This window comes from Tasmannia lanceolata, unplaced genomic scaffold (assembly GCF_043159265.1).
Source record: "Tasmannia lanceolata isolate RefF3 unplaced genomic scaffold, GAP_Taslan_0.1 ptg000048l, whole genome shotgun sequence".
Taxonomy (NCBI): domain Eukaryota; kingdom Viridiplantae; phylum Streptophyta; class Magnoliopsida; order Canellales; family Winteraceae; genus Tasmannia; species Tasmannia lanceolata.
This window is the reverse complement of record NW_027518725.1, coordinates 3860001-3874544: the sequence shown is the minus strand read 5'-3', so window position 1 is coordinate 3874544 and position 14544 is coordinate 3860001. Positions and strand designations below refer to the sequence as shown.

The window sequence follows — 14544 nt, the reverse complement described above, 5'->3', positions numbered from 1 at the left end:
GCCCTTTCTAAAAGACACTTATTGGGCCCTGCTTCTGCTTCTGCGTTCTTTACATGATCAGATCCATTGATCTAAACAGCAACCACAAGGCTGGAGAATTATATTGAGATCACCTTGATTGGATGATTATAAGCCCTTGATCAATCAAGCCTCATTTAGGGTTTTTCTAAGCAAAGATTAACCATTAATTTTTGAGAAATGATATCAGCACAACTAGGTTTTGTTATAGACGCTCATGTATCTAGTCTTTTAGGGGCTGTTTGGATACGCGGATTTTAGAATCCAGGTTTTTAGTTTGAAGAGAGTGTAAAAGAGGGTTAGAGGCAAGAGAAGAAAAGGACCAACCGTCGTTCTTTACTTATTTTTTACTTCTCTCCCTTCTTTCCATTAGCAAGAGAGTAGCAGATCCTCTCATATTTCCAGGTTTTAGAAATCATAGGATGTAGGAGAGATTTTTAAAACCTGATTTTCTTGCTTAAAATCCAAGAAACGCTGTCAGGACAGCATCCAGCAGCTTGATTCTTACTCTCTTTTACACTGTTTTCAAACTAAAAACCTGGATTCTAAAATCCGCGTATCCAAACGGCCCCTTAGTATTTAAAGAGCTGTTAAAAGGTCATTACATTTCCCACAAAGCTCTTACAAGCCATTTAAAGACCAAAAGACAAGATACATGAGCGTCTTTAACAAAACATAGTTGTGCTGATATCATTTCCCTAATTTGTTTTAGTATTTATCTTACTCATGGGGTGCCGCATCGAGATGAGACCAGGACCATGTGGGTCAACTCATGATGTTCTACAAGATTAACGGTCTCACATACATGACCCCTATACCCTTTGTAGGGTCCATAAATTGCCTTTTAGCATTGATAGTAAATGTGACTTTCTGCTAGTGAGACCATTGAAAAATAGTGCATGTGAGGTCTTTGATCCAAACCGATTATTTAACCTTAAATAATTTATTTATTATTAATTTATAAACAAGATTTTATGCAAGGTTTACCTTTATTTCTTAATTACTTGATTAGTTAAAAACGAATGAACAAGTGACATTTTCTTCTCCACCACCATCAAATGCACTACCATGATTTGATAATGAGACAAACTCACCTGGCCTTTTCTGACTGTGGGTTAATTTATAAAAGACAAGGTGAGTTAAACTCATTATCGGAAAATGGTTGTGGGAATTCCAGTAGAGGGTACTGATATAGGCACTACTATGTTTTTATAATGACACTAATCTCTAGAAAAGTGTAAAATGAATTAGAAAAGTGTAAAATGAATTGACTGGTGTTATTATCAAAACATGGGGAATCAAATACTCCAAATTGGCTCACCCACTTTTTTCTATATTACATAGCTTAAAATGTCGCAGTCACTGGACAATCCTAAACCTCCCATGAGAGGAACTTAAACCGTGGAGCATTTATCAATTCTCTATACCCCCATAAAAATACAGGGGAGAATCATATTTCTGTCCATTTTTTCGACTAAAAAATAGGATTCTCTGAAGCGATAAATAACCATTTCTAAAGTTCCTCATCGCTCCGTATCCGCCCGATTTTTCAGGCGAGAATGAGAAGTGTTGCCGAACACGCCCTTATTCTTCTATTTCCGCCCATTTATTTTGCAAGAATTAGAATAGTCATGGAACACCGAACACACCCTTAGGTTGCTTCCGGCGACCATTTTATTGATTCTCAATCTGGAATCAAGAATCAGAATGCATTTTTTGGAGTGCTTCTTGTAACAGAATTGTGTTCGGCAAACTTATTCAAGAATCAAAATTTTCTTAAAATTTGCGTGAACACATGTTCTTTACCAATCTGACCAATACCTTGATTTTGGATTGTTCATAAAAAAATATGACATCCATCCACTGAAAGGTGCAATAGTAAGACAGTGGACGTGGTTATGCGCTGAGGCAATATACAAAGGCTGTTGATATAGAAACTACCATGTTTTTATAATTGCACTAGCTCATCTCGTCTTTTATTATTTAAACAACTGTCATAGGTTATTTCAGTTCCCAAAAGGCTCTCAAAAGGCAATTAGAACAGAGAAGACTAGCTGAGTGCAATTATTAAAACTTGGTAGTGGTAACATCAGTGGCCTATACAAAATACAGTTTGGGCACTCATATGTCATACCCCCCCTTCCCTAGCCCCTTTGACTTGGGCCACCCGCTTGTAGTGTAAAAGAGTTCATAAATACACCAGCAATATAGCAGTGCTATCATAGTTATAAAGTTTGGGATTTGGGAATAAATTCAGGGAGGCAAATGCAACAAAGTTGAGGAAATATTTAGAAAGAATCAGGAAAATGTACATGTTTCTCTCTACTAGCAACGCTTATATGAGTTATGTACACTATACAAGTACTCATTATTCTAAATACAAACAACAAAAGAGACAGAACTGAACATTCACCTTCAAAAAATAGCTGACTTGCCCCAACAATTTCCAATGTTTCTTTCGACGTAAAATGGGTGGCATGAAACAAATTTCACACATTGTTTTTGTGGAAAATGGGTGTAAAATTTGTTTTATGCCCACTTTACGTTGAAAGAAAGAGCCCAAGGGTAATAAGCAGCATTGATAGAACGAAATGATATACTCAGCCCACTTCTCTTCTGATATGAGGATCACAAACCTGAAAATTTGAAATGGACACAACAGATATTTCATCTGCTCAATGTGGCTCGTTTAGTTGGAAACCTGGGATTAGAATCTTCAATGCCGCACCATTGAAGAATATATCATTACTGAAAACCGAAATGGGAGAGAGGTTTGATTAATCGAAAGAAAATAGTTTCTAGTAATCCTGTTAGAAGTTGACACACTTGCAGCTTGAGTCAAAATTTGTAGAAGAAACATGAAAACTCATCATTTGCAAAAGGTGGGTTTATTTATTGCCAGACAGCGTACAAACAGTAGACAGACACAGGAAAAGAAAAAAAAAAACATTACACAGGGACAAAGCAAAACTTCTTTGAATAAATTATAGTTCTGTACTAAAATACTAGGGGTACAACTCGGGCCGATTTTTGGGAATTCGGGTCGAGCATTTACCATAACATCAGGTCGGTTTCAGGTTGATTCCAATTCAATTTTTAGCAAAATCTCAACCCGACACGACCCATGTTGCACCACTATAAAATACAAATGAGTAGGGAAAGGAACATTACAGAACATTGAGTTGTAGCTTCGGCCTGTTGGGCTGGGGCTCCACGACCTCCATATGAATCCTCACAGTCTGCAAGACACTGAAACTGACATTTGTGCCCAACTTTGTCACTCTTTGATGCTCCTCATCCACTAACCATTCCCCGGTGTCCTGCCCTCGCTGCTTCAAGTAAATGGGGCCTTCTATACCGAACCTGGAAAAGGTATTTCAGGGTTAATATATGCCAGCAGCAAACTTTTTCTGTAGGAGATTCAAGGTCTACACTGAAACCCCATTGTTTCTACTTATAATACTACAAGTACTCAAAAGAAAACATCATGGAAATCAATCATCAGTAAATTTTTGTTACATTAGTAGACAAAACACTGATACCATAAAGCCTGCTAAAGTGCCTTCTGTTTTAGAACATAAAGGATAAGGGTATGGATCTGAGATAAGAGACTACCCTAGTCTAAAACAAATTGCTATCACTAGAATACCCTTAGTTAACAGTTGAATATAAATAAGAGGTTTCAGGAGATGATTAGCCTAACCTTCCAAAAATTTTTGAAACAGCAATACCCGATAAAATAGAAAAATGAAGGATGGTTAAGAAACTGCAAGTATTCAAATTCATTGCAAAACAAACATTATTGTCTACAGCTTTCAGGACCATATTTTCCCACTAATAACTTTTCACCAATGCTTCCTTTTATTCCCCAAACTGCCGTGATAACCCCTCACCAAGAAACACTTTATTCCTAAGGACCAAATTCCAAACACCAAGCCCAACCCATCAATGACTAACAAACCTCATCCGAAATCAGTGTGCTTAATCCTATTCCCTTGCTACCTTCCACAAAAGTCTCTTTGAAGTTTCTCTTGCTACTTCCTACAAGTCATTTGTAGTTTCTCCAACTTTTTAGCCACCTCCTTCGGATTTGAGATGAAATAAATTGGTGGGTTAGACATGTGCCTTACGAAAGTTACCCCTCTTTTCCCTCCACCATCAAACCACAAAGTGCTTTAAAAGCATGCCCACCCATTGGAATCTCTCACCTTCACAACCAAATCAACATATTAAAACCAACCATGAAGCTTTTGTTGGTACTAGTCCTCAACATCAACACCACTTCAAATCACCTTAATCGCTCCTCCAAAACCACACAAAAGACAAAGGTTTCATCAACGATTTGTTGATGCGTGATAGAGTTTCACATCTCCTCCCACTCAAAAGCTCCTCAATCAAATCCCTGTCTTCCACTCTATTCCTTAAAGATTTGCAAACTAAGGTCAAAAGGAAAGAGAGAAGATGTCCTTGCCTTAGGCCTTTTGATCAAACAAAACATCTCATTGGGTTTTTGTTAATACGAATATCAAAAGGATAGAGAGGAAATGCAAGCCATAACCCATTTTTTCCATCTCGCCTCAAACTCCATTCTTCCTATTAAATTCTCCTTAAAACCCCAAATAATGTGGCCTTTTTCATGCCAATCATACACATGAGGCTCACCTAATAATTCACCTTCCTTCGACTCTAAGCAATCATTAGCAATTAGCACCATGTCCAAGATATATCATCCGTCAACAAAATCACCTTGGAAAAAAAAAACAAAATTACCACACATAAGACCTTCCTTACCCTTACTGATAGAGTTTTCAAAATTGCCTGATAAAGGCTACCCACCATACTCGCCAGCCAAAACTCCTCACTTTTCACCATTCCCTCTTCCTTAGAATAGTAGTCACAAAAGTGGAATTAGCTTGTGGATGTGACTCCTCAATAACAATTCCCTAAAAACACTCTAAGGTCCTCTTCACACAATCCCACTTGTCTTGGTAGAATGCAATCCTAAACCCATTTAGCCCAATAGCTTCATGAGAGAAAATCGCCTCTCTAACTTCCTCATCAATCTCCCTTTCCAACCAAATAGCCATCTCACTGGAAGCTCAAACGATCAACAAAGAGCCATCACCCAAAATCTCTCAAGTAAAGATTCCAAAGAAACTAATAGCATCGTTACCTGACTTCTTTCTTCCACAATATGCCCAAATGATTTTGCTTATCCTTCTAGGATTGCCCATCCTATGGAAAAAATAGGTATCCTTGTCCCCTTCTTTAAGCCATAAAGCTCTAGACTTTGCGCCAACCAATTTCCTCCCACATTACACCTCTTCGAAATTATTCTTAGGAGATACCCTATTCACCTTTTCCTACTCAAGTAAATTTTTATTCTCCTCAGTCCTATCCAATGCCCCATCTCCCCTAAAATGGCATGCTTCCTCTGAACCATAGAGCCAAAAGCATTAGTTTTCCCCTCAATACTTTTCAACTCGTTTACCCTCTTTAGGAACCTAAGGCTAAAACCTTCACAACCCACCACCTCAATCTCCTTCCACCATTAACCGTCAATCTTCCAGAACTTTGGAGTCTCCAACGACAAGGTTTCTAAAAGGGACAAGACAGGCCATTATTAAAGCCATTTGACTCCACCACAATAGGTACACGATCCAAAAACGGCCAAGGTAAATTAATGATCTAATATCCCAGGACCTGATTGGATTCACAGCAATTTTTTTTGTTGTGAGAAGTTTTCATCAATCAAATATAAATATGATAAATTGCATGACAAATGAATTTATTATGCATGTTTGCAATGAGAAAATATCTCATAAAAAAAACTTTGTTCCTTAGTGGTATATTATAATTTGATACAACAGAAAGAAAATATCATAATAAATTAACAAAAGAAATAACATGTATTGTGCATCCAATCAGGCCATGCATTATCAGGTGCTGTTTGTAAATGTACATAACAAAAAGGCAGTTCATCCATATCCAAAGTAATTAGTTTAGAACATGGATTAAAACAAGATAAAGGGTATACTTAGGAACAAAGACTATAAACCCATTGGCTCTTATCTTCACTATTCTGGCTTCTGTGTCTGTGGGCCTGTAACAGAAAAGACAGCATTAGGTTCTAACAAACTAGAGAGCAACAATATATACAGATATAATCTATAAGGGAAGAGAACACGTGTAACATACCTTTTCCTGAAATAGATGAGCGTATGGAGCTCTACTGATGCCCGGCCCGCCATCTGGGCATTTCGGTGTCGATAATTCAAATCTGGAGCAATCCAACAATCAGAAACTTTTGCAATATATGGCAGTCAAGCAAGGGCCTGTTTGTCTTAGATTATGACTTGTGGAGTCCCAAACCGATTATTGGACTCAAATTTAGTGCAATTTTCGGTCCAATAATCGGCTGGGGACTCTACAATCGGTTGTCATAATAAAAAAACAAACAGGGCCTAAGATGGGCAGGGATATCAGTTATCATACTGTCAGCAATACTAGTAAGTTGGAGTCTGTCTTGGAAAATTGGTGGTAACTTGTATATTCCTAAGGCTGCAGCAAGTAGCCGGTGGACAATGACATCTGCAATATAGTTAAGGTAACCATTATATTATCTCATCTTAATATTAGTGATTAGATACCATCCATTATTCACCTAAACAGATAAACTGACGCCAACAATTTATTAAAAGAAGATAAAAGACAAATAATGACCAAGTTGGTCAAAAGTAACAAAGAGAACAGAAGGAACAAAAGGGGCAAAGAAAAATACAACCAAAAGCTTAAGAAAGCTCAACAAAATAAACCGACAATTTAGCTCAACTTTTTACTTATGCGTAACTAATGACTGACTATGAATGAGAATATTCTGAACTTCCAATGCAATTCAGAATCTAGGCAAAAAATACATCCTAAAATGAAGTGGGAGTAGCAAGATATTAAGATACTTTAGCATTACCACCTCTATTTTCTACAACCTTTTCTATAATCTTTCCCTGTGAGTAGTGACAAGCGATTCAATCTCTTTATACGAGGAATGATTATCCACCAAGGCTCGATTTGCACTTCACTTTCAATGGATTTGGAATCATTCAACAAGTGAACCCCACTTTAGATATCCGATTACCCATAGTACATATTTTAGGCAGGAGATTTGCGTACCTTTTACCCCTTAAATGCAGACTGTTGGCTATTCTGGGAGATTCCAGATGCAGAGACGATGATATATGACAGGGTGGCCCACTAGTCCCGCTAAAATTATAATTTGTTCATAATAATAAACGCAAGTGACAAGAAACAATTTTAAGGGTGCTTTGGAAATTATTCTTCGAATGACAATATTTTAGACAATTGGCACTTTTTAGTGACTAATTGGATAATATTTTACGAACTATGGACCATTGGCAAAAAATTGTTATCTGAGAAAACATTTTAGACAATAGCTAAGTTTTAGGGACTAATTAGCTAATAATTTATAAAGTGGGAACTTATTGGCAAAAATCCCTTTTCTTGTACCGAATCATTCCCTACTTTTCCGAATTTGAACTTTTGCCTCACCGATTTTTCCCGAATCAGAACGTTGTAACTATGGGCAAAATAGAAATTATTTATTTGGTTCCACTGACTTCCAGTTTGAGGCCTTCTCCTAGTAAGAGGAGTATGTTCTTGTATTGTGCTTTTTGTTGTTGCTTTAATCCTATTTATCTTTTTTTAATAAAGAAATTTTCATAAGACAACTGTTGCTTTTTGTTGTTGCTTTAATCCTATTTATCTTTTTTTAATAAAGAGATTTTCATAAGACAACTGAAGGGAAAGTTCTGTGCTTCAGGAATTCTGTGCGATCGTAAAATACCTACCGAGTTGAAGGGAAAGTTTTATAAGACATATGTGAGGCCAGCCATGTTGTACGGCTCAGAATGTTGGACCACCAAGAAGCAGCATGTGCATAAGATGAATGTAGCGGAGATGCAAATGCTTAGATAGATGTGCAGCCACACAATGACACAAGGTTAGATCGAATTAAAAATGAAGACATCCGTAAAAAGGTGGGGGTGGAACCAATTGAGGAGAAGATGAGAGAGCACCGCTTAAGATGGTTAGTTCATATCCAATGTAGGCCTTTGGATGCTCCAGTGAGAAGAAGTGACTCGTGCCAAGTTGATGGAGTAAAAAGAGGTAGGGGCAGGCCGAAAACAACTTGGGTATGAACAGTGAAGAAAGACTTGAGGGCTAGGAATATAACAGAGAACATGACCTTGGATAGGGTACAATGGAAGAAATTGATCCATATAGATGAACCCAACTAGTGTCAGGATTAGACTTAGTCAATCTAAGCCTGGTAGATCCTTTCACCTTCTTCATGAAAATTTTCTAAAGGATTCATTAGACGATCCCAACTAGTTTGGGACAAAGGCTTAGTTGAGTTGAGTTGAGAATAAACAGATTTTCATTAAGACTAAAAGAAAACACATAAAACCAATATGCGAGTAATAATAGTAATCCTAACAAATAAACTTCATAAGGGCATTTGACAATATTTACATGGATCAAATAACATAGATACAATTTGACTAACCAGCATAACGACGTATAGGAGAAGTGAAATGAGTATAGAGAGGTGCTGCAAGCCCATAATGGTGGAATTCTGGAGGGCTCAGATCTCCACTACAGAAGTAAACAGCCTAAAGGAGAAAATCAAAATAAAGTAGCACATAAGAATTCCTTGAAGCAATCTAATAAATAACTAACAGACAATATGCATGCACTAATTTTAGTGAAGTTACCTGAGTCATGCATCGTGTAGCCAGAATCCGGATCAGCTTATTGAAGTATGGATCATCACCCTGTCATATATTATTCGATAGTTTAATTAATTATGGCTCATTAACAAATAAACCATTATGAATGGCAGTAAGTAGGTTTAAGTCCAAGCATAATTGTCAACCCGTGACTCGATTTCTTAATTTTATGACTCGTGACTCGTAGGAGATTTTGACAAGAACAGAATTTTAGTTGAAAAAAAAATAATTATATATCAAAAAGATGAAACATGTAAAAAATATAACCCAATAGCACCTAGATAAAGCACTAAACCAAAAATGTAAATAACTATATGCCTGTAACTTGAATGCACAAAAATAATTAAGTTCCAACTTACAACTTCCAAGTGTTCAACCATCAAAACAAGAAAGCCCAGGCCCAGCGACTCGACTCGTAAGAGTCTTATTTTTTCGAGTCGATTCCCAGTGACTCGTTCGAGTCACCAGACGACTCGGACGAGACTTCAACAGAGGTGAGTCACCCATGCGATTCACCTCAAAAGCCCAGTGAATCGACTCGACTCGGGAGTTGACTTGTACGAGTCATAAGAGTTTGACAACTATGAGTGCAAGTTCAATGAGTGCAAGCTCTATCACTCAAATGAATGTGAGGGATTTTTTGTTTTTTCGTTTTGAATGTTAGGGATTTATGCACAAAATAGACCAACTTAACAAAATAAGTATCCTGACACAACCACATTTAAACAAGGTACAGTGCATACAATGCAGTGAAGCACAAGGCTGATATCCTACCACTGCATGATCAAGCGAATCAGCGAGTTCTTTAGAAGATGAGGCATCTAAGTCCAGGCCAATAGCAGCAGCTGTACGCAAAAGGGGTTCAAGCATCTCTTTAGTTGGACTGGGATGGCGCCTGCATGCATTATGAAAGGCTTGTGATGCATCCATTATGAAAGCCTCATGATACATTCTATGTTAGAAATGTTCCGGGAAGTGGAAATATTAACACTCTCCTTGATGAGATACTCTGCAATTATGTAACCAAAAAAATAAATCTTTACAATGGGGTGTAAGCTTGTAGGTGGAGCCCACAGATGGTCAACAGTTTTCCAAGATCTGCGTACTAAATTACCATCATGCAATAAGGTATACCAGTATTAACCACTCCATTGATGAAAGGCCTTTGTTTCAACTTTCAAATCATAGAAATTGTAATGGGCCACCACAGCAACCTAAGAGTGAAGTAAACAAAATCCACAGCTAGATATAGTTGAAAATCAAATAGATCAGTGACCGGCCAAACAACAAGCCAGGATAAGTTTCCATGGCTACTTAAGTGACCTCTCCAAAATGGATATATCCACAGTTACAAAGTTCAGATTCGGGAAAAACGATGAGGCAAAACTTTGAATAATTCAAGAATTCAGGGTAATATGGGACTCTGCAAGGACCCATTTGTAAATCTATAGAAGAGTAACAGATGCCATAATACAGATGTTAGGTGATCCAAATAATATCTGACATTAAGGAATAAAGACTTAGTGTATGCAATTTCCTTGTCACAGTCACAATGAAAGTGCTTATTTTATGAATTTATATATTGAGGCTTGCATCGGGCAACTAAATTGTTATCGGAACTATAAGAGAGAAAAAACCCTATTTTGTCATTACCAAAAGCATCCATTTTCTTTTTTGGCCAGTTACAAAAAGCATTTTTTGATTAATTGGCAACAGACAACACTCCATTCTCAGATAGAGAGAGTTCAATAAGGACTAGTAGATGAGAACAAATCAGAATGTACCTTAACAAAGAACACAAAGGAAAATGTTTCAAGATTTTTTCTGCAACTGAAATATTAGCAGCAAGCATAAATTCCTCAATCATTTGATTTGCCTCTTGAATTTGATACATTCCTGCACAAACAGGTAAAAAATCAAACAAACACACACACACACACACACACACACACACACACACACACACACACACACACACACACACACACACACACACACACAAAAGAAGGTCAGGCTTAAAGAGTTAAAGCTCCAGACCAATATCTAGAGGATCATGAGTTTCAGTATCGATTTGGAATTTGACTTCTGCAGAAGCAAGAGTTAAAGCTCCTCTTTCAATACGCCTGAGCCTCATAATCTGCAATATTACAAGTTAACATAAACTTCATGTAGAGGAACATGACACATGCGCGCGAGCGCGCATGCACACATACAAATGGAATAAAGCACACTAATGAATATATCTAAAGTACAGAATTAAAGTATCTTACCTTTGCTAATGAATTCATGTTTCGCAGGTCAGTAGTTAAGGGATCCATTAGGCGACTGTCCATCACATGAGAATGAATATGATGTTTAAATTAGTAAGGTGGCATACTTTGGGAGTTGACGGGGTAAAAAAGTATAGTGAAATAATTCCACCCAGTAAATCAGGAAATAAAAGCAGCAATCAAGATAATCTCCATGAAATAGTTGATCTCAGTGAATTGGGAAATAATGTATAAATATACAGCACTGTCTTATTGTTCCCAAAAGAGCCACCAAATACCGAAAGAGCAAGAAAGGTTTCAAGAACTGAAAAACATAAGGTAGCTAAGAAATGGCAGATGAAATCACCTATCATCCATCCTTGCTTGAGCTTCAACATAGGACAATGCAGCACAAGACTTGATAGCACTTTTTGTGTATCTGATAGAAATGATTTCAGCTTCAGGTGTCATTTCCTGACATTTCAAAGAAAATATTAAGGTGTGCATACCATAAATACGTAATCTATCCATTAAAATTTAACTCCAAACCAACAAAGTCCTTTGAATAAATTTATACTGACTGTTTCTACATTAGGTACTTTAATCCCCCAAGCAACCCAACACAATATATAACTATTTATTTGAACTCCATGAATACATAATGCATAGCAAATTAAGAACAAATCACTCTAATCAAGTCCTTCAATTGAGTATTTATATTTAGGGGCCTGTTTGGATACGCGGATTTTAGAATGCAGGTTTTAGTTTGAAAACAGTGTAAAAGAGAGTTCATGATCAGGCTGTTGTGTGCTGTCCTGGCAGCGTTTCTTGGATTTTAAGCAAGAAAATCAGGTTTTAAAAATCTCTCCTGCAACCTGAGATTTCTAAAACCTGGAAAATGGGAGGATCTTCTACTCTCTTGCTGATGGAAAGAAGGGAGAGAAGTAAAAAATGAGTCAAAACAACAGCTGGTCCTCTCCTTCTCTTGTCTCCTTCTCTTGCCTCTAACCCTCTTTTACACTGTTTTCAAACTAAAAACCTGGATTCTAAAATCCGCGTCCAAACGGTCCCTTAGTATTTCTCCCATGCATGCATTAGCGGATTAAAGATTAAACATGATGGGGAGGGATATCCTGAATATTGTTTTGAGAATGATCTGGAGTTGGTTGACCTATGATGAGGGGAGATCAAAGGGGCAAAGGTCTTTGCGTCGTGGGAACGCATGTGGACAATATGCACCAGAGTGCTTGATTTGGACCTCTAGGGACACTGCCCCCTGCGTACGCCGATGCGTCCGCTGGTTCAGTGGATAGTGATTCGAACGATGAAGGATTGATTTTCGAAAATGGGTCTTTCTGACTTGGCTTTTTCATCATCACACGAGGGAAAGCAACCCATGAGAGCCTTCGCTCGAGGTTTACCCTGTGAGTGCCCTAGGACGGGGTCAGCTTGCCTATTCTACGTCTCTTACATGAATGATGAATGTGGGGGTATGCAAAGCAGGCCCGGGTTCCCTTAGCATGGTCCAATTTAATATACCTCTTGACCAGCCCTTTTGGTGTAAATATTTTTATACACAAACCATCTAACCTTGCATGTAAGGGACCAGTAACCCGCTTCCAAGTGGCACAGTACCAAGGTAGTTAAAAGTTAAAACACCTACGCTAGACAACCAATCTCCTTGGTCGGTGCTTAGGAGGTCCATCCAATGAATAAAACATAAACTTACTGTTAAATATATCATATAGACGTACTCCAAAAAGGGTGATTGTTTATTCAAATAATCAATATTATTAAGGATGCATATATTTATTAAATGTATATATTATTGTAATCGTATCTTAAAATTATTAAGATATACACTTTTACATGTCATTCGTATACAACATTTGGTTTTGTATGGTTGATTAGTAAAAGAGGGGGGTGTAAGTTTTTCTAGAGTTTAGGGGGATAGTAACATAGTTTTAAACACCCCACCCCCACCCCCACCCCCCACCGCACACATGTGCGCGAGCGCACAAAAAATACTGTTAAATATATCATATAGACATACTCCAAAAAAGGGTGATTGTTTATTTAAAAAATCAATATTATTAACAATGCATATATTTATTAAATGTATATATTATGGAATTTGCTAAGCTCCATTGCGGCTGGTCTGTTGCATGTCAGTGCCCCGCGGCCCATCCCCCCTCCCCCCCCCCCGCAGCCGCTTTTGGAGAACGATTGGATATAACAGGTTTGGAACTTATGTCTTTCTTTTCAATTTTTCAGACTTCTACAAATCTGCCACGACATATCTGTGAAAAGTTTAGGAGGAAGTATACAATATAAGGGCATTAATCACACACTTCCAAGTGAAAAGCTACTATTTCATAATAGAAAAAAAGCCTTAATCATAGTATGCACCTCCCTCGGACAATAATAAGGGTGTGAGGGAATATATACCCAACTTTGATAGAATGGGTAAGCCAGATTTTACTCAGATCAGTAACCCATTTCCAAGTGGCTGTGCTACTATTTGATAGAGCAGCAACAAGACTTTCCTATTGTATGCACATCTTTCAGATGAGAACAAGACCATAAGAGAGTTTTAAGCCAAGGTCCATCATTCAACTTTACAAACCCTTCCAACTTTGCTAGCATATACTGTGCATAAAACTTGTCACAAAAGAAAAATATGGAGGCTTCATAGTCGATCCAGGGACATTCTCTGCAAGAGGGTGGATCGAGGTTTCGCATTCTAACTCCATGTCACACAAAATAGATGAACAAAATTTCTTTTTCTTTTCCTTTTTGAAATGGTAGGATAATTTCATTAAGGAAGAGGGCCGAGATGGACCCCGACCAAAAATACAAGAGAAGATGAACAAAATTTCTGAATAGCATATATTTACAAATCCAAATATAGAGAAAAAGAAAATACACTCCTCAGAACAGAACTTAGCCACCACGGAACCAAAGATAATAGCATAACAAGTACTATAAATAAAACTAACTTTTCTTGCTTGAATAGTTCAAGTTACAATTGTTAACACTTAACAACATATAGGAGCTAGGTTATAAATTAAACACGTAACAATTATCAATTATAACATCAGCAGTTTTATAAAGGAATGAATGAAGCATATACCCAAATAACAGAAAAGGCCAGCCTCTCCACATCAGACCGAAGAGAACAGATGTCTGCAAGAAACAAAGTGAGAGCAAACAGACCACATCTTTATCATCTTACATTGGCAAAGCTTTCAGAACATTCAATTAATCCAAATAATCTGATTATATTATTTGATGGATGTCTATGGTTGAAAGAAACAAAACAGGAAGACGGGGGCTACCTTCTGTTAAAGGTTTTGGGAGCATGTCAATCCGACGCTCAACTAGATAAACAGATGTGCCTCTTTGTGAAGCTTCTTCATCAAGTGGTGTACCAGGATGAACAAAGTTTGTAACATCAGCAATATCTGATA

The 14544-nt window shown here is 37.5% G+C and overlaps 1 protein-coding gene across 1 annotated transcript in view; it reads right to left on the bottom strand.

Moving 5' to 3' along the window:
• Window positions 1-2890: 2890 nt before the first annotated feature.
• Window positions 2891-14544, bottom strand: part of EMB2763 (ribonuclease II family protein) — a 28367-nt gene continuing 16713 nt past the window's right edge. Inside the window, exons 12-24 of the mRNA XM_077375021.1 lie at window positions 14413-14538; window positions 14208-14260; window positions 11442-11548; window positions 11096-11150; window positions 10863-10962; window positions 10610-10721; window positions 9600-9720; window positions 8811-8870; window positions 8603-8708; window positions 6514-6609; window positions 6217-6298; window positions 6056-6121; window positions 2891-3381 (exon numbers count right to left, since the gene is read on the bottom strand). Of these exons, the coding sequence (XP_077231136.1) occupies window positions 3186-3381; window positions 6056-6121; window positions 6217-6298; window positions 6514-6609; window positions 8603-8708; window positions 8811-8870; window positions 9600-9720; window positions 10610-10721; window positions 10863-10962; window positions 11096-11150; window positions 11442-11548; window positions 14208-14260; window positions 14413-14538 (1280 nt within the window). The 3' untranslated portion in view covers window positions 2891-3185. The remainder of the gene's footprint in view (window positions 3382-6055; window positions 6122-6216; window positions 6299-6513; window positions 6610-8602; window positions 8709-8810; window positions 8871-9599; window positions 9721-10609; window positions 10722-10862; window positions 10963-11095; window positions 11151-11441; window positions 11549-14207; window positions 14261-14412; window positions 14539-14544) is intronic.